The sequence below is a fragment of the Zootoca vivipara genome, chromosome 11 (genome assembly GCF_963506605.1).
Source record: "Zootoca vivipara chromosome 11, rZooViv1.1, whole genome shotgun sequence".
NCBI classification, from domain to species: Eukaryota; Metazoa; Chordata; class Lepidosauria; order Squamata; family Lacertidae; genus Zootoca; species Zootoca vivipara.
This window is the reverse complement of record NC_083286.1, coordinates 33,991,092-34,011,623: the sequence shown is the minus strand read 5'-3', so window position 1 is coordinate 34,011,623 and position 20,532 is coordinate 33,991,092. Positions and strand designations below refer to the sequence as shown.

At 38.4% G+C, this 20,532-nt stretch overlaps 1 protein-coding gene across 3 annotated transcripts in view; it reads right to left on the bottom strand.

Annotated features, from left to right (window-relative positions):
* Window positions 1–7,864: 7,864 nt before the first annotated feature.
* Window positions 7,865–20,532, bottom strand: part of TNPO1 (transportin 1) — a 34,426-nt gene continuing 21,758 nt past the window's right edge. For 2 of the 3 annotated variants that reach the window (XM_035099728.2, XM_035099727.2), the window contains exons 16-25: window positions 20,177–20,284; window positions 19,825–19,983; window positions 19,653–19,740; window positions 19,009–19,107; window positions 18,743–18,838; window positions 16,046–16,121; window positions 15,155–15,254; window positions 12,668–12,742; window positions 12,003–12,145; window positions 7,865–9,680 (exon numbers count right to left, since the gene is read on the bottom strand). In XM_035099728.2, the coding sequence (XP_034955619.1) occupies window positions 12,038–12,145; window positions 12,668–12,742; window positions 15,155–15,254; window positions 16,046–16,121; window positions 18,743–18,838; window positions 19,009–19,107; window positions 19,653–19,740; window positions 19,825–19,983; window positions 20,177–20,284 (909 nt within the window). In that variant the 3' untranslated portion in view covers window positions 7,865–9,680; window positions 12,003–12,037. Of the gene's footprint in view, window positions 9,681–12,002; window positions 12,146–12,667; window positions 12,743–15,154; window positions 15,255–16,045; window positions 16,122–18,742; window positions 18,839–19,008; window positions 19,108–19,652; window positions 19,741–19,824; window positions 19,984–20,176; window positions 20,285–20,532 lie in introns of those variants that run through there. The other variant, XR_004691559.2, reaches the window with a different exon arrangement.

The following is a 20,532-nucleotide window of genomic DNA, read 5'->3' as shown; positions in this document are numbered from 1 at the left end:
CCATTCAGGTTCTAAATATTAAAACATGGTTGTTAGCTGTACAAACTGCTCATAACCCCCCCCCCCATTCACCCAATGGCACCTCCAGCACTGCAGCTTCAGTGGTACAGTACCAACATCCTGTAGCCCCAGTATCTCATATCTTAGTAGCCACTCAAATGGCTTTATGATGCCTTCTTCAGAACTGGTCCCATAACTACTAAACCACCTCACACTGGTTAGCATGTCACTTTAGCAATGTCCTAGGTATCAACCCTGTGTATGAAGAGGATAAATCTTCAATACATCTGATGATGTGAACTCCAGTTCACAAAAGCTTTTGTCATAATACATCTTTAAAGTGTCACAAGAGTTTTCGCTGTCAGCTATTATCCAAAAGCCTAAAACTGAGTTACAAATGAGTTAATGCATGTAATTTCTCTTCCTTCCTACAATGTAGAAAAATCCAACAAAATCAACTGAAATTGGTGAGAAAACACACACCAAAGAGGGAAAAAAATCAATTGGGTGAGAAGTGCAGGAGTCTCTTGGAGGGAAACCTGGTTGCAAGGGGGGGGATTCTTTGGCCAGTTTTGCTAATTGAGTTTTTAAAAGAATGAATACTGGTCTTTTGGCATTCCTGAGATTAAAATCCAATATAAAAGGCATGCTTATTTTAAAAAGTGATTATATGGTTGGGTGGTTTATTCTAGATTTAATAAATTGTTCTCAGCCAGGCTGAAAATCTTGTTCGTTAAGCTGCATTCCTTACATACCATATTAAAAGTGAAATGCATAATGAACTGTACACCTTGAGAATGTTCTCTTTTGAATCCTTGTTCAAATGACTTATGTTCAGAGATGTGGAAGCGTTTATGTCTCGTGTGCTCTCATTTTTATTACTTGTTTTAAAAAATGAACAAGCTCTCCCCTCACTCTCAAGATTCTGGATTCATTCACCAGCCCCTTTGCTCATAATGCTAATGCTGCGGCAGAATAACTCTGCCCAGGATCTCATTTGTACAAATTTTCATCTTCCTTCCTCCACTCAGCTCCCTTCATTGTTGTTGTGGTCATCCATGCAATTTTTTTGCCTTTACTCTTACCTGCAGCCCATCTGCTGTCTCCAATTTCTATCCATGTTATCTGCTACCATCACCTTCCTGCTCTCATTTCTCTTGTGCCAGATCTCCTGCTCCTTCACTGAGAAAGCAATTGCTTTTCTTCCTTGTTCCCTTCCTTTAGCATCTTGCTCTCATTGATATCTGGCATTCCCCCCTGATGGCACTGTGCTATTTGCCAGTCTTTTTCTCCCACACATCCCAGGCCAACACCCAGAGTAATATACTTGGTCTTCTTGTCAAATCCTGCCAGACAGTTCTAGTCTCTGAAGGTTCATTCTCAGAATCTGTTCCCTTCTATCTCTCCATTTGCTTTGGTGTTTCTCATCCCCATCCCATCCCACTCCTTTAAATGCAGTCAGATCTTGATATTTTTTTCTTGCTTTTGACATTTCCAATCCTGCTGACTTTCTTACCCAATATTCGCATCTCCAGTTCTGCACCTTCTCCTCCCTCTGCCACCCTTTCCTCTTGCCCTCTTCCAACTTACCACACTTTGTAGAATTCCTTCTTTCACCATACCATACTTTCTTTCAGCATTTCAGTTATGGATTAATTTTATACCCACTTCTTCAGTGTTGCTACAGCCATGGCAGTGCACACTCAGTTCTTCTTGTAATCCGAGGTCTATTTCGCTTCTCAAAAGCATTGTTCCACCCCACCTCATCTTACTTGCCATTACCACCCCAACTCCACTACATTATACAAATAAAAACTTTGAACAGCCCAGTGCTTCTAATCAGCATTAATCCTGCTATGCCACTGAAGTTTCTTCTGCTCCCCAGCTCAGGATTCAGTGTACATTACTGAACTGTGGAAACCATTCTGGCATTTGCAATCTACTCAAATTTTGCCACAGACAGAATGGTTTTAATACCACTCTATCATCCTGTAGCTATCAGGCTACAATATATGTAGATGCGGTCTCCTCAAAAAACCTTGCACATCATAATAATCACACACACACACCCTATTTAACTTCCCCTGCCCTAGTTCTCTTCAAATTCCATTGCAATCCACCTAGACCCTGAACACCTACTGGCCAAATGCTAGTCAAAAATTGTAACATCTAGTATAGTTTAGCTTCCATAAAATATTATCTATGATCGGCTAATACAAAAATTAAAAATTCAGGTCTTAAAATAGGAGTTTATGCTTTTATATGTTCATTTTAGACTTCGGTTTTGGAGGGTTTTACTGACGAAAGCCTGGTAATTCTACCAGTACTTGATGCTTTCCCAGTGCACATCCATTTAGTATCTTCCCTTCTGCAGTGATAGCACAGTGATTCCAACCTTCTTCTGCTAATTAGACTAGGATGCTTCCACCATTTTTCAGCTATCTTCCAGTGTTTTATTGCATTTTTGTAATAAATAATATTTTATTAAAATATTACATTATAGGTGAAAACCAGTATGCATGTTTTATAAATATAAATGACATTCACCTAATTATTTGGTCAGGCTAATCATCACCTGCACCGCTTCACTTTGGGATGGAACACGACGTAAAGGTATTTCCCCCAGTGCTCTAAGTTCCAGGACTTCGTTGCTATGAAGTTACAATGCTCCCTTGCTTCATCTTACTGCATCCACTTTTCCAAGTGCCACGCTGAATGCAGCTGCTCAAGTATCTCAAGCACAAAGTGACTGGTGTCCTTGACGTTACTTCTGATATACGAGTCCCCACTTGTATGCAGTTCAAGCCCTGGTGGTTGGAATAGAAGGGCCACTGGCATTTTAATCTTTTGTGCTGGCACCTTTATTAACTGTTCTTAGAAGGCTACCAGTTTAAACTTAGGATAGAAAGGCTTGTGGATTTCTTTAAGAGGCCCACTACCATTTCTCCATAATAGTTCAAGCCAGTTTTGTGCCCTTTTAAAAACCATGGGAGCAAACCAATAAACCTTTAAGGAAGAAAAATACTGCAGCAAACACTAAAAAGACAATGGAACACCATTTTGCAACCTTTTCTAAACCCCAGACAGATTCCTTCCCCGTTTTTTGCTTGAAAGAAAAAAGGCAAACTGTCCCCAAACATCAAGCAATCTTCTCAATTCATTTTACATTAGGACAGTTCATGCTGTCAGTGCATTTGCCTTTCAAGTTCTCTGATGATCTTAGACAAGCCACAATCTCTCACTCTACTGAAAACATGTTAAAGTTTAAATACCAGCTTAACATTCAACTGGCTAAATACGTTCCTAGTTCTGAATGTGAAGTCTGCTTTCAAATAAATGTTAATGTAACATCTTCAAATCTCACTGCTGTTGTCTGTTTGCTGCTGCTACAAAGACAAAAAAAAAACCCAAAGCAAATTGAAATAAGAAACAATATTACTAAGTCTACACATTGGCTGTGTTCACAAATCATGCTAAATCATGCTTTAGTGAAATAAGCATGGAGCAGGAAGAAGCCACAGCAAGCCTTGGGCTCTCACACTCCCCCATCTCTTTCTTCCTCCTTCATGGCTAGGTCCACAACTTTGGCAAAGCTTACTTTCAGTTTCCTTGAACCCTAGCATGTCATGCCACCTAGACCACAAATGATGGTTTATCCCTATCTATGGTTAGTTTGATGGATGGGAAGCGGGTGGCACTGTGGGTTAAACCACTGAGCCTAGGGCTTGCCAATCAGGAGGTCAATAGTTTGAATCCCCACAATGGGGTGAGCTCCCATTGCTCGGTCCCAGCTCCTGCCCAACCTAGCAGTTCGAAAGCATGTTAAAAGTGCAAGTAGATAAATAGGTACTGCTCTGGTGGGAAGGTAAACAGCGTTTCCGTGCGCTGCTCTGGTTCACCAGAAACAGCTTAGTTATGCTGGCCACATTACCTGGAAGCTGTCTGCGGACAAACGCCGGCTCCCTCGGCCTATTGAGCGAGATGAGCGCCGCAACCCCAGAGTCGTCCGTGACTGGACCTAACGGTTAGGGGTCCCTTTACCTTTACCCTTATGGTTAGTTTGAACAAGCTACTGTACCAATAACTCACAGTTCTAGGTTGGCTTGTTCAGAAACTGACCATATGCAGCAGGAATAAATAATAATGCATGATCAGCACAACACAATAAGCAGAACTTTAGGGAAACTGAAAGAAAACACACCCTCCTCCACATTTGTGGAGTGAGGAGGCAATGATGAAGAGAACATGCGAGCACAAGGCTCAATGTGACTCTGTCCTGTCCCTTCGCATCTCACAAAAACATGATGTAGCATTATGTGTGAATGCAAATGTTTTTAGCTATCACACTAAACTTCAAACCCAACTGCTTCCTAATTTCAAAAGAAACTGAAAGCTACACAAGCATGTAATTCAGTTTAGAGCAAACCAATGATCTTGAATGAAGTCCTCCTCTTTCCATTAAGAATCAAGAGTGCAGCATCTATATTTAAACAAATTTTATTAACATCGTCAAGCAGTGATTAACATTCACATCTATTGTCACATCATACAAATGTAAATACAAAATTACTACATTACAATATATATTCTCTGCATGATCCAAAATATTTGGTGGCCCCAAAAAACTCTTTAGAATTCAGCAGCTTATCAAAAATCAAAACCATATTCTATTTAGAATGAAGTTGTGTTAGCAGAGGCAGACAGGAAAAATCAACTCAATACAGCTTTAGAGGTTGTGGAAGGATGTTTGAAGGGAATATTCTAACATACAGAAAACACATTCAATTTAAAGCTTTCAAGCATAACTCATACAACCTAAGTTGTCAGCAGAAAGATCTGGCTACTTCAACTATTGTTAGTATATCCAACTCTTAACGATTAATTTTAGGACAGGTAGGAGTTAATTGAGAGAACTTTTGATTATGTTTTTTCCCAGAGGGGGGCATGGAGAAGAAAGAGTGCTTTTAAGTTTTGGAGAGAGTGCCCTCAAAAATTAGCCAAGGATTTGTACCTTTGCTGCACATCCAAAAGAGAACTCCATTCTTAAATGAACTGACATAAAGATGTGGCATGTGTGGAAGGTAACATACCATGAGTCCTGAAACTGATTTGCAAAATAACTGTTTTGCGTAAGAAGTGCATTTGTCCAGCAAAACTAAACTAAACTAACCATTAGTTTCCCTGTCATGCACACACAGATCTAAGTATCTTTTAGTTTATTCTCTTAGTGAATAAAAGCTGCAGTGTATGCCCTTATTAAAGTTTTATTCAGGACAGTCCAATCCTCATTTGCTCTGACAAGTAGAAAGAGCAAAACTGGGCTATGCACATAGTTCTGAAATGAAGAGTTATCTGAAACTGAGTGCAGTGTTGAGCAGAATTGTATTAATATGTAAAGATTATTTCTATTTTCATTTCAACATTAAAGTATCCCAGACAGCCAAATGCTTACATAGTACATAATAAATCCATATGCAATAAATCCATATGCAAACAGCAACATTATCTTACAAGATTACTGCTTGGTATTCAGTAGCTCACAAAAGCAGTCTGATCTCTGCTGAAGTTAACTGCTTAGTACTGCATTAAGAAGTGTTATTCTTTTGACTCTACATACTATGCTAAAAAGGTATAGGCATCTATACAAGAAAAATATATCAGAAGGATTTATGCCAAGTTATAATTAATTTTAAAAATCAGGAACTTAAACCTTTGCACTGCACAATATGAAGCACTCTTTATGCTGATTTTTAGGTGCTATTCTGCGCAGGTGCATTCTTCTCTTAAGAAGAATGTTACAAATCTCTGTTAATACATTCAATATGAATAAAATAGGTGACTTATATTGAAGCAGTCATTGCTGTTCCACAGTAAGTTAATTTAGATATGAGAGTTTAAGACATTAGGCAGTTCCTATATGAAAGACAAACTGGAACACTTAAGACACATTAGAAGCCTCTAGTTGAACAAAATGGGTAGAAGAGTATTTTACCTGAGATAAAACTAGTATGAATAATTCTTATCCAAACAGCAACATAAGTTTCAGCTTTGGAAATCCTCTTACAAGTAGTATAAATCTAAATTACACAATATTTATGTAGCTTAAGTAATTCATGCTAATGCTAAATAAAAATTCAGAATTATCACAGTGTGTATCAATAGTGTTTGTTACAAAACTAAAATTACTTTATGTTTCTTTTTTAAAAAAATCCTATTGGCTATGTATTTGAAAACATTATTCTATGCATGTTGCTATGACTGCACCCTTTTATGGCTGCCATCCTCAGCATACTTACTTGGAAGCAAGTCCCATTTAAAGGAATAGAATTTGCTTCATCGTAAACATGCCGAAGCATCAGGGTGCAAGAGATAGGATCTACATCTTATAACTGATGTCTACACACCAATTTAGAAAACAAATCAAGCTTAAAAAAACTTACAAAATGTATCCATTCCCCTTAGATTTAAAGAAATGAAATGAACATTAAGATACTTCTTTCCCTTAATAGTGAAAGTGTACCACTAGAAAACCCTATAATATTAGACAAGTTTAACTGCAAAAGAGATGCATTTAAAATGTTTTAAAATACACTTTCTGTTACCAACTTAGGTTGATCAGCAGCTTTATTCACTGTTAGAATCCTTCAAAGCAAGGGGCCCTTAGACATGAAAACAAAGGCATATATAAAAACAGTAAACACTGACCTCCTGAGGTTCCTACAACAAAAATATTCAAGTAGAAAATCTACATCACTTAGCAGCGGCTATTTCTGTAGTTTTGCACACTAAGCACTTTATTCACTGTGTAAGGAGCAGATTTAGTAAGCCGTGCTTGTAGCATGCCAAGAGGCAGAGAACACTGGAATGTAACAAAGACAAACTCACAAGTCTACCAGTATCAACATTCAGTCAACATTCAAATAACTGTCAAGACTACATGAAAAGATGCTTTATATATCCCATGATGCAATATAGTTGAATTACAATTGTTAGTGTTGTATCAGAGCTCTCCTCATCTCAAATTCTAACCCAAGTGGTTTCTGCAAATATGCTATACTTTACTCAGAATGAATGTTTTGGTTTGCTATGAACTTAATAACAATAATTACCATTTTAACCACAATATTGCTTTCTTGTTTGTTACTTTTCTGCCTGATCAGCTAAGTCACAGTATAACAGTCACTTCCTTCTACATTAACCCATGTAATAAAATTATATATATGTGTGTGTATATATATTTATGTAAGTGGCTACTTAACAGTTCAACTTCACAAGGGTAAAACAAATAAGTTTGTTTTAGAGAATTCCATATAGAAATTTTGGGCTAATGCTCTGTCTTCAGAAAGATTAATGTAAACCCTTGTCTAAGGCAAGTTTCACCCTAAATAATTTTTCAGATTTCCTTTCTTAGGAATTGATGATTGGAAAAGCTACAACTAGAGTTTTCAGCCAAAAGAAAAGTTGTAGCTACTGACACAGCAAGTTAATTTTAAAGTAGATCACCACATGCAGTTTTATTCCAGTAGATTTCAAGACCTAGTAGCATTAATTCCATTCTTCAAAGGCTTTCATATAGGACATGTATTAAAAAGGTCATTTTCAAGCATGTTTAATCCACTCAAATTTGTAAAGCAAAAAAAGAGAGAGGAATGTGTAAGATTTATACATGCTACCGTGCATCAAACAAAAATTTGAAGCCAGATTTCTTAAATTCACTCACACAAGATTGAACGTCAGTGCAATGGCTAAATCATCCAACAACCTTTATAAGAACCAAATCATGCAAAGTCAGACCCTGCAAAAACAGTTTTCCAGTAGTTGTTTTTGCAATGCAAAGATGAGAAGCAAAAATGTAAGGCGGCTGTTATGGCTTTTTTTTTTTTTTGCACAGATTAATTTTGCAGCACTTAAGGGAAAATGGAAAAGTGTGGCTTTTGCCTCTGACCAGCAGAGTTATTGTCCCTCCATTTTCCTTTATCATCATGGGATATTCTTTATTAATCACAACTTCCTTTTTTTTTTAATAGTAACACAAGATCAAGTGTACCAGTTAGGTTTTCACATTCACAGTACGTAAGAAAATACACATGGAAAGAAAAGTAAAGGGTTAACTTAACAAGGATTTATTCACAGGAATACAAGTGAGTAGAGGGGGTGGGGAAACAGAAAAGCTAAAAACAAATGAAATGAAGAGGATCCAAACCAACTTTCACTCTGTAGCGTTTAACTTGCACCATTGTGTCCTCTCTAGGATACAAAGGGCCACCAACATGCGCCAATACAGTGTAGATACCCTGCTTTACATCCACCAAATTATGCATCTCTTAAGATCATACTTTGCGGAGGAGAAAATTATAGAAAGGTAATACGTTGGGTGGGAATAAACACTGAAATGTAGCAATCATGTCATCAGTTTTCTACCATTGTCTTTACGTGCCAACTAACATTTATGTAGCCTTTAAACAGGTCTTACCATGTTAAGTCATTTTTAGGTTTGATAAAAATCACTAGTATAACCATGCAGAAAGCACATCACACTGACAGCACAGAGGCAATACTTTGCACAGCTATATCAGCTTTCCACATTGTGCAGGTTACACAATACAATATCAATCTTAATCCTAACAGATCCTAAAAAGATATTTGGAGGCCTAATTGTCACTACAGTATTTTATACCTCTATTCCTAAGAAAAAATAAAATCCACAGAATCATAAAAGGAATTTTAAACGCAGGGCTATACTGAATTGGTAAACTGCAACACAAAACTGGCGCAACATAAGAAAATGTATACCACTCTCACCCTTTGATGCAAGCATGCTACTTTCCCACTAAAAATACGCTTGATCACTATGATCCAAAATGCATGCCTGAACCTTAAACGGCACATTAAGAATTATGCCTTACTCTAGAAATTAAATCTAATGAAGTACAACCATCAAATCATATCCACTACCTTTGCAGTTTCAATGTTTTTTTTTAAAAAAGATTCACCTTTCTTCTCTAATGCCCCTCCCCCCACCCCCAAAAAATGAAAAGGAGTGACTCATTTGGCATCTTGCAGGTTGCTTCATTTTGTTCATGTTAACCTTTATTACTTTATTATGGGGTTATTAAAATTTGTACACTGCAAGTGCCTGCTCCTAATACAGGCAGCAAGCTTTATTTTAACTGTACTAACTTCATTTGTTTAGTTCTTCATTAACATGCAACACCTAGGAATCCCATCAAGATGAAACAATGCAGAAACCCCTTATTACGACACACCTTTTACTCTCTGCAATCGCTACCCTTCGGTTTCCTTTATCGTGTTCACACAGTGTATTTCCTCTTTACATATCTCTATGGTTCAATTTTATAGTTTTCATTTTGGTACAGTTCCCCATAATATTGCAGAATGTGCTGTTGTAAATATATATATATATTTATATATATATTGAGCTTCTTCACATCCAGTGCAGAGTTGTAACAGGAGACAGACTTCCACCCACAAAAGCTCCAGATGTTAAAACATTTCCCAACATCGGCTTAATACAGTGACGGCAACACCTCCCTCCCGCCCCTCCCAGTAGGCTTGGGATTGTACTGTATTCCCTACTGGTTTACCCTTCCCCCCAGTAAAGGGTAACATTTTTTTCCCTGGGTGTCGAGGCTCCCTCCCAGTCTTCCAGACTGAAGGACCTGAAAGAAGCAAGCAAGTCACAGATTTAGTGTTCAGAAAGCAAGTGTTTTAAAATAATGTTATTACTAAATACACCACTATCTGAATACATAGCCAAAAATGCAAAGTGATTATGTTAAAAACATAAGAAGCTGCCTTATGCAGAGACAAACCTTCAGGGTCCATCCAACTCAGTACTGCCTACACCAACTGACAGCAATTCACAAGCGTTTCAGCCAAGGGCCATTCCCAAACTTCTTTGGAGATGCCGAGGATTGAACTTGGGACTTTCTGCATACACTAAGCCAGGCTTCCTCAAGCTCAGCCCTCCAGATGTTTTGAGACTACAATTCCCATCATCCCTGACCACTGGTCCTGCTAGCTGGGGATCATGGGAGTTGTAGGCCAAAAACATCTGGAGGGCCGAGGTTGAGGAAGCCTGCACTAAGCTACGGCCCTTCCCCAATGTGAACCTCCAAGAGAAGCAGTACTAATATATTTAGAGTGATGTTCTATTTCCTTTCTTTTTATTAGCAAATGACAAGCAGTTTTCGCAGGTGGTACTCTCCCCTTTCTACTCTAGTACCTTCCAACTCTATGATTCTATGCTCCTGAAGTAGACTCTTCTACATACTTTAAATCAGTGTTTCTCAACCAGTGTGCCTCCAGATGTTTTGGGACTACAACTCCCATCATCCCTAGCTAGCAAGACCAGTGGTCAGGAATGATGGGAGTTGTAGTCCCAAAACATCTGGAGGCACACTGGTTGAGAAACACTGCTTTAAATCATTCTGGGTTTAAAACATCACCTATGACGTTTTACTGAAAGCTCATACCATTGTGATGTTTGTCCCAGACAAGCAACTGACAAAACTTCTAGCAGGATAGTTATAAAGCTATATGCAGAACTACTAGAATTAAGGTATCAGATATATTTCCCTCTATTTCAGCCCCTGCCAACAGAAAGGGGGCAAATTCCATGTGATACGGATAAAGGGTCACCCTGCTATCAATGATTCTATGTGCAGATGCCATAAATTCATTTCCTTGCTTGCAGCAAACAACTCTTCCTCACTTGGCAACTGTCCCTGTCCTTCCTGCAAAAGCCTTGATCTTCACCCCAAGTTCTTCAAGGAGTAAATGAGGGGTGTGGCTTCTCTTCCATGAGGTGGGATTTTGCAGGAAGAACCCGTAACCCTTCAGAAGAGACCATGGAAGAAGATAAGTAATGACCATTAATGGTTGGAAGTTTCACCTCTGCAACTCTTGCACTTCATATATGAAGACTGCTTTGTACCCATGCAAGGGTATGGAAGGTTCCATAAGGTAATTTAAAAAAATGTGAAGTCAACAAAAAAAGCTTGCAGAAGAGAAACTAGCTATGGGCTTAGCTCAGCTGAATAAAGAGAATGCTGAATAAAGAGAATGCAGCAGTTTATGGCCTTTGGCATGTTTCCATGAGAAGGAATAAATCCGGGGAACCTCCAACCCACAGGCCAGATTTGGCCTATGAGTCTTCCCCATTTGACCCATGAGGCTATTTTAGTCAAGCCATGCTCACCTACCCTGCACCTGACATCAATGTGGAGCAGGCAAGGGTGGGAGCTCGGCCAAAAGGGGCTTTGAAGGCATGGTGATCGGCAGTGTCTGCAAACCCCCTTGCACACCTTTCAAAGTGCTCACCAACCAGCTGGTTCTTGGGAGCTTCTGAAACTTTGTATAAAAGAAGATTGTACACCTGTGCATCAGCTGATAACTTGGGGTGGCCAATCTTGTTTGCTATAGATGCTGAAGGGACCTGCACCTGCTCCATTTGGCTGTACTTTGAAGTGCTGACATAGGGACTTGAAAGCACCAAATCATTTGCCATGCTAGGTGATGTGTCCAATTTGGCCTGCAAGTAGTAGTGATTGGTGGGGCAGTACAGCGATGCTCACTTGCCTTCACCAGCCATCACTGCCGATTACAGAGAGGGGCAAGGTGCAGGTGACTCAGTGCGGCAGTAGGGTTGTCAGATTAGCTGCACTGCTGTGCCCACACTATGTTGAGCTCCCCACCTCTCCCTCTCAGAAACTGACAGCAACACTTGGTGTTTGGAAGGCAGATGAGCAACGCCATACTGATCCTGATAAGTGGGGCCAAAAAGGTCCCCAGTCCTGGAATAAATGAACAAACAAAATCTACTAAATGAGTCTCCTCCATTAGCTGTTGCTAAATAGGTGAAGAGACATGGTTATTTGAGGGAGATTAAAACTTCAGTTTATCTACCAGTCAACATACACAATAAAGAACAATTCATGCACTGGAAAAAGGGAGGAGTCTTGAAAATCAACCCAGCTTACCCCTCATTATGGTACTGCAGCTTGAATACTTTAGGTTAAACTCCATAGTAAGCTGCAAGGCGTTCTTTTAAGGGAACAGGAAACTGGTCAGAGAAACGCCTCCAATTTTCATCTCCAACTTGATTTTTAAATCCATGAAGGATCTAAAGGGGAGCAGAAAGTTAAATGTTTTCTTCAAAAACCAACTAAATGAAAAGTCTTAGAAGAGTGACCATCTGACAACAGAAAAACTAGATGCACATTGCTAATGGTTACAGTGTCTGCAAAAAGTCACATACTAGATCCAAAACTTCTTTTTAAAAATGAGTTCTATTTGAGCTACAAGTTTATCTTCCATCAAAAAGCCCTAGATTCTAGGCATATATTCATCTCTTCTTGCACACACATTCCATTCTCCAGCTGTTTTACTTAGAAAAAGATCAAGAGGGGTAGTGATGGAACTGTGTGTATTAACAATTCTTAGTTTCTGGAAGGAGCTATCAGGCTATTAGAACTCATAATGAATTCACCACTAATTATGAATGCTCAGATAGAAATACTGTAGAGCAATTTTTCAGAACACCAGAATAGTCTACATTCCTTTTGTGCCACTTTAAGTACACTCTAACCTCACATGTTCTAATAATACAGCCCCATAAAGCAAAAAATGTGAAATAACTCATTACCTTACAGAACATGTCTCGAAGATCATCTTTTGGGCTAATCCATGATGCAACAGCATCACAAAAAAATATAAAGTCCTGCAAATGTTTTCAAATGTGCAAATTAGAGAGGACTACTTACAAATAGACAGATTCTGCACAGAAATATCAATGTAATCAAATTCTAGGGACCTATCGGCACTATGCATTTAAAGAGCTATTTATACCACTTAAATCGCCATGGCTTCCCCCCCAAAGAATCCTGGGAACTGCAGTTTGTGAAGAGTGCTGAGCGCTACAATTCCCAGTTTCCTCAGAAATTCCCTGTTCAACCACTCACAAGAATTTTAACTCTGTGAGGGGAAGAGGAGTCTCCTTACAACTCTCGGCACCCATACCAAACTACAGTTCTGATTATTATTTGGAGGAAGTAATGACTTTAAAGTGGTATGATACTGCTTTAAAAGTATAGTGCAGATGAGGTCTAGCTCTACATTTTATAGTTTCTCCATCAAACATTTAATTATCTCCAATAAAAAATCTGAAGCCTTTTGCACCTACTGTATGTCAAATTCCTTCTCCTGTATCCTTTTTATAGGGAACAGTAGCAATGATTTCAGTAACAAATCTGTGATCTGCATAAACATTCAAATGGGTAGCTGGGCTCCAGACAGTAACTCCAAGAGCTCCATGTGAATTTTGAAACACACGCAGGGGCTTGGGTCAGGAGAATGGAGTTAGTTAAGGTTAAAATGATCAACTGTGAGAAATGTGCAGGGTTCCTCTTTGTAGCACTTGATCTGAAAGCAAGTCCCATTGATGGTAAAGCTAAGCAATAAATGTTTTTAGAACTGAACTTAGCATCTAGTTTGACCCCACTGGAGGAAGAAGCAGGAGTTTCACAATTTGAACTTCCACTGTTTCCGCCACCACTTCTGAAAAAGCAGCTGTCATGGGGGTGGGGGTGGGAATATTTCGACCAAAAGTCATTGTCCCCCCCCCCCCAAGTTCTACCTTCTGCAACTAAACAGCTGCAGGGGATTTAAATCAGAGAATTAGTGGTGGGTTACACACACACCCCGGCCCTAATCCAAATATCCCTTGCCAATCATTGCTTTCAAAAAAGGACAAAAAGTAGGGAGTACCAAATCACAGAACTCCCATGTAAGATGTAGTTACACCCTGTCTAAACTCTAAATATTTATTTCAAAGTTATTCCTGTTAGAAGCTGATCTGAAGAATGCAAAATGTAAGATTTTAGATACTACAACCCCACCTTTCTTTTTACTCATCATTCTAAAGAGAGAACAACACATCATCATATCACTAAATTAACTCACACTAACATTTTGAAGTGTCCACTTTCAATTCTGGTATTTGAAATAGTATATACTCATACCAAGCCATTAACAATGTATTTTGCAGTGACCAATCCACAGTGAAACAGACCAACACTTGATGTTCTTTGAAGCCAACTGCGACAAACACTGTGTGTGTGTGTGTGTGTGTGTGTGTGTGTGTGTAGATATCAAAATCAAATGAGACAACAAAGTGATAGAAATAAAGGTGCTGACAGTCGCACTATCTAGTTCTTGCTTACAGGTATTCTAGTCTGGCAATAATCTAAGAACTGTTATTCATAAAGGGATTTGAATACATGTCGGCCAAACAATACCTCAATAAAATAAAGACAGAGCAGAATTCCAGCATTTAATTTTTTCAGAAGTGGCTACCATGAGTAACAGAATTAAGAGGGGGTAGCTTCCTGAGGCATTTTAGAGAATCATTATTGGTTTGATCCAACACTGTGTGAGTGCAGTTCTGCTCATGCAATAGGAGCACCACTTTGCCTCCTTCAAAATTTGTTCTGGATAGACTCCCAGTCCTTAGAACAGATTTTGGGTGTGTGCAAGTTACTGCAGTGGGGAGGAAAGGAAGGTGAAGTCCCACTGCGCAAGGAGAAGCCCCTTCAGCTTGTGTGTGAACACCATTGGTTTCATCCCATATGTATAGTTTAAATCTGGTATCTAAATAAGATAATGTAACATGGGGCAGAGGATCAAATTTTAGACCATATGCCTGGCTTAAAGGGTCCTACCAATCTCTGATCCTCACTTTTTAATGTCTCTCAGCATTGTTCCTACAGTACTTTGGGCAGTACAGTGGTACCTCTAGTTGCGGACCTAATTTGTTTGGGGTTGCCGTTCGCACCCCAAAAAGTCTGCAAGTAGAGCGCCTCTTCTGCGCATGTGTGTGGTGCGATCGAGCACTTCTGCGTGTGCGCGAAGCGTGCAGATCGCTTCTGAGCATGCGGCAAACTCGGAAGTAAACACTTCTGGGTTTGCCGCATTCGTAAGCTGAAAGTGCATAACAAGAGCGGAAGAAAACACAAGGTATGACTGTATGTGTCTTGATTTTTTCCTAAAAATACACACCACCATCTCAATTCTTATCTGCAACCAATGGGGCAATGTGTTCATCTAAGCCAATCAAGACCAACACAAGACTTACTTGGACTACTCCACTTGGATTGACAGTGATCATGGTACAAATTCCACGGAATGCTGAATCTTTTTCTTCATTATCCCTTATGTTTCTGAGAGAGGTGCACCTATTAAAACAAAGAACAGAGGGTTAGATTAATCTCTGCGTCCAACTTTAGCTGGTATTGTATTTGATGGAATAAGTGTTCCAGTGAAGCTTAAGGATTATGCAGCACATACTGTCAGGTTTCTTACTTTGTATCCCTACTTTGTACACTTTCAACCTGATTTGAAACCCAAAGAATTTTATAGATGCCAGATCAGCCAATTTCAAATTCTTTCTTGTAGTGCAAGTGACCTATATTCCTATTTTCTGCATTGTATCATTATTAGCTTTCATTGCTAAAAGCAGCATATACTGCCACAGTATGAAGTCTATCAAATACCAGGAACAGAACATCTCTCACTTGTTTACAGCAGCAAGCAAGCTATTTTGGTACAAGTTTATAAACATGTATTTCAGACAGCAAGTCAAATCGCAAATGAGTTTGAAGTAATGTAATGCGATGTTTTAACGTTTTATGCTATTTGCATGCACATCATCATACTGGTGGATTTTTAAAAATGCTTTTAATAATCAAGCTTTAACACATCAAGCATGTGACAATCTTATCCCATGCATTAATTAGTTGTTAGCCACAACATGAAATATATACATGACGGTACTGCTAAAGAAACTCACAAACCTGATAGGACAAGATTAGTCACATGGTTGGCAATGATTAAGAATAGTGATTTTTGTAACCAACTGAAAAGTATATCTAGAAGTGAGATAGAGAGAGGAAAGAAAGAAAGGAAGGAAGAAAGAAAGAAGAAAGTGAAGAAAAAATGAATAAAAAAAAGATTGAATAATACACACCAGGGTCTTATAAACTGCTGTAGCATGGGGGCCACCTCTTGAGGACAAACGTAACCAAGACGACCAATTGTTATTGCTAAGGTAACGCAATCACGGTTATACACCACCAAACGCCAACCAAGACATGAGCAAATGAGGGGGGAAGGAGAAAAATAAAGAAAAAACAACAAATAACTCAGAAACAGAAACCAACAGAACCTGTGTATGATAATAACATAAGATTTCACCAGTGCTGTTCATTACCACCCCTAAAAATAAGGGGTAGCAAATGTGGCATACTATTTGGAGAAGGGGAAAAGGAATTAAGCAAATGAGAGAACACCAAAAGCACAAATTAAAATCCAAATGCTCAGTTTAAATAATATGGTTCAAACTGTGACAACACTATTTAATCAAAAGGTATTTTGAGTCACCTTTAGTAACAAGTCACTATTATTTATTACACTTAGTTCCTAGCCTATTTCTCAGGGTTAAAAACCCATAGCTACTTAGCTTCCTTGAACAAATACTATTTGTAATTAAATTTTAAATGGCAGATCTTAATTTTAAAATCAAAGTAACGTAAGCTTTTAAAATGTAAGATTTTCCAGGGAAAAAAATGGAATTCTATTCATAATGCTCAAAGAATTATTTTAAAGATAAAAGCTAAATTCAGCAGGAGTCACGGGGTTCTATCTGTATTAGCTTTTCATTACAAGATACGGCAGCTTTTAATTTTATTATCTAACGATTCAACAATTGTCAGAATTAATCTCTGAAGTCAAATATCTTTCATAAATATGAAAGAATCTGTTCAGTGTGAACTGATCTGTCAGGCACCTGGCCGTTCATGTGAAGAGGCTGCTTGGACGGTGACCCTGTGTGGCTTTAATGGTGTTCTCTCAACTCGCAGAGTAATTCTTCAGAAAAGGGAGAGTGTGGGTATGTTTAAGGATTATTTGAAGCAAACTACATGAATACTAAAATCCAGCAGATTCATATGAAGCAGAGAAGCCTATGCTTAAAAGACATTGTGCAACACTCCAGAACAGGCATTTGTGAACAATCTCATGAACACATGCAATAAAGCAGATGATGCTCTTTTCACTATGAGATTTGGTGTAGGATATACCAACACTATAAAATGGAATTACAATTAATATGGCTAAAGGAAATATTCGGCTTTGTTTTCCAATTGTGCTATACACGAATCAGCCTCTAATATTAACAATTCCTACCCTACCATTTACCAGGGATGTTATAGTAGTGGATTTCCTGCGTCAGCAAGGGACTGACCTAGATGACCTTTGAGATCGCTTCCAGTGCTATGGGCAACAAGGCCGCAAAGCTCATTCAGTTCCCATTGGAATTACTTATTTAAAGAATAATGGAAATGATGTACTGGTTGAGAATACAGAGTGGAATTTAGACTACAAAGCCTGTTATTTTGGGCAAGTACTCTTACAGAGTTCATTTCTTAAGCAGCCTACAACATAAGAAGCCAATTAGGAAAAGCACTCTAATGTTAAAAAGGTGCTAGTTTTGGTAGATCGATGCATGCTGCATTGAGATTTCAAGTATGACAACATCCTACAGTATACACCAGAATATCCCACAACAAACCTAAAGTACAACACATTCAACATTTATCTGTAGTATCAGCCTTTTGGATATTTACAACTAATATTTAGAAGTTATGGTGAGGGATCAAATGTCTCTTAACTTCTGCACTGTGTAAAAAGCAAGCACTACAGGTAATGTACCAATGACCATAAAGAACATGTACAGGTGTCACTCCCAGTTATTGCTAGGAGGCTTCTTTGATTTAAAATAATTGTTCCACAAGACACATCATGTGTTTGTACTGTGAATAGTGCAATACATAATGTGCCAAATTACCATGTCGCTTATCTTCCAGTTTAACATAAAATATACTGTTACGGTCTTTGCACTCATTGCTAGATATTTAACAAACATGCAAAGAATATAACCTGACTCACACCCACAGCCGTGAAGGCAATGGCCAAGTTATCAATGTCTAGACTGAAATTCTGGTAACCATTCATTTTCACTTCGGGCTGTAACTATAAATCTGCATTCATATTCTTAGTATCACTGGTATCAGATTACAGTGCAGACAGAGATAGTCAGAGATGACAATTAGCATTTTTCAGAAAATGAGAAGCTTTTTTAAAAAAGAAAAAAAAACACAGAACATGCTTTCTACTAGCACAGAACAAGCCTCAAACTCAATTTTAAAAGGTCTTTTAATCTTCAACCAATCTGCAATTTCTAAGGCCTCCATTTAAGAGCATGCTATATTTAATAAACTATGTAACAAGTTAGCAAGATATATATAATATATGATAGTCAGCTACTCTTTTATTTTTAAATAGCAGTTTGCTTGCATCCTCTTGCCAGCTATAGTTAGAAGGCTTCTGTAAATTAGCTATGTGCACAGAACACACATACAATTTGTACAAAAAAGTCAAATTCTATGCTACCTTTAAGTCCTTAATCAATAGCATCTGCTAATTGAAAATTAAATCTGTTTAATCTGACACTTAATTGCAAGACTGAGGTTTGCAACATCATCCAAACTGAGTTGCTTTTTCCTTTAAAACTGATGCAGTTTACCTACGACTCTCTGAATAGTCTGGTTTACAAACAGAAACCTGCATAACTTCATTCACTGCAAAGAGTTCAGTTGTAGGATACCTGTGTTTTCTAACAAAGTCTTTGGTGTGTTGGGTCTGTTAATGATTTCTACAAGCTGGTGCAAGACCATAGGAATATAAGGCTGCATCTCTATACCTAGAAAGAAAGAAAAAAAACACCAACATAAAACAATTCATTAAGAACCTGAATATATGCTTTCATAACAGGTACATAAGCGCAATTGAACACCAGAATTTACAACTGGTAAAAAATTTAATCTATACCATGCAAAATCCAAACTATAACTTTAAAGAAGCAAACCTTACCCATCTGAATAGAAATTTCTCCAATTGCCCATGTGGCATTGTTACAGACAGAAATGAACTCTGGGTTAAGGTTGGTTCCTAAAATAGGCATGAAGTCAGCTGAAAAGAACACAAGCCACACTGTTAAAACTCTCCCACAACTAAAATTTCACACAAATGTTCAGTTTCATATAACTTCAGCAGAAAACCCATGTGAAGGACAATCACTTTTTCCTAGCCAGAAACTCTTCCTAGTCATAAGCAACTCATGGCACAGTCCAGTAAGTTAAATTCAATTCCACTGCAAGCAAGGGATTTCAGCTACCAATTTGAGTGGGATGCAGATACAACCACAAGTGTTCAATGAAACAAAACAAAAAAAGCAGTTTCAGACATTGCCAACATTTTGAACAGGATCTTCTGCTATAAAGTAAGCATGTGTATACTAGGCACTGCCTAGCCAGAAACAAGGTCCTGGAGGAAAAGTTCTACATCAAACTTAGATGGCAATAATATATTCTCTTTTGTACCATAAACCGGTTAGGGGGAAAAACAAAACTCTCAAAAATTTCCCTTTGCACATAGAAGGAGCATTTCTAGTCACAATGATGCCATGCACGGACAAGACCCCAAATTTGAAGAATTTGCCTTGCTAAGTCACATACCAATGCATGGCTTCACATGTTGAAAACATGCCTTTGTCAGATCGCCCAGCAAGGCAAAAGAACTCTGTCGTACCTCGGGCATTTTATCCTAAAAGAGAGAAACAGAGTAAGTTTGTGTTTTTAAGCATTCTATTTCAAAAGCGAGGCAGGAGAAGGGGATTATTTGCCTCACCTGCATGCACTGGTACATGAGTGTCAGGATATTGCTCCGAGCCACTAGCTGTTCAATGTTGCCTCCGAGTCCTTCAGCTAAACCACTAAGTAAATCAAGAGCCACAATCATGAAGTCTTTATCAGGAGCTTCATACTGGTCTGGCTGAGCATTGTGCAACTGTAATAAAAACACACAGTTGGACACTGCTTAAAAGGCTTAATTACGTGACATACAATGAACCATTTTTGCTATTAACATTATTTTAAGTTGGTGAAATAATATTACAAATCTCTCCAGAAAACAAGTTTCACTTAAAATCCAATTGAAGATAAATTTCCCCATCCTCCAAAGGCCAACAACAGAAAAATACCATGGCTTGTGCAAGAGTCTTCTGTACCAGATTTACACAGCGCTGGTACACAGGTTCACAGTATGGAAGGAAGCCAGATTGCAAGGCAGTGGCAACCGAAGATAGGCACTGAAATACAGAAGATAAAGTAGTGAGTATCAGGGATATTCAACTGATATGAGCTTTCAATTGCGGGCATGCACGTTTGCTACAATTTCTTTTAGAAAGGCCAACTTTTTGAAGTATATCAACTGCAGAATTAAGGAACTTCGTAACAGCGTGGCCAGAGTTCTAGCTTTGGCCATGCCAAGACCCATGCAATTACCAACATCATTAATTGATACAGCTCAACCCTATGTGTCCTTCCCTCAAAATAT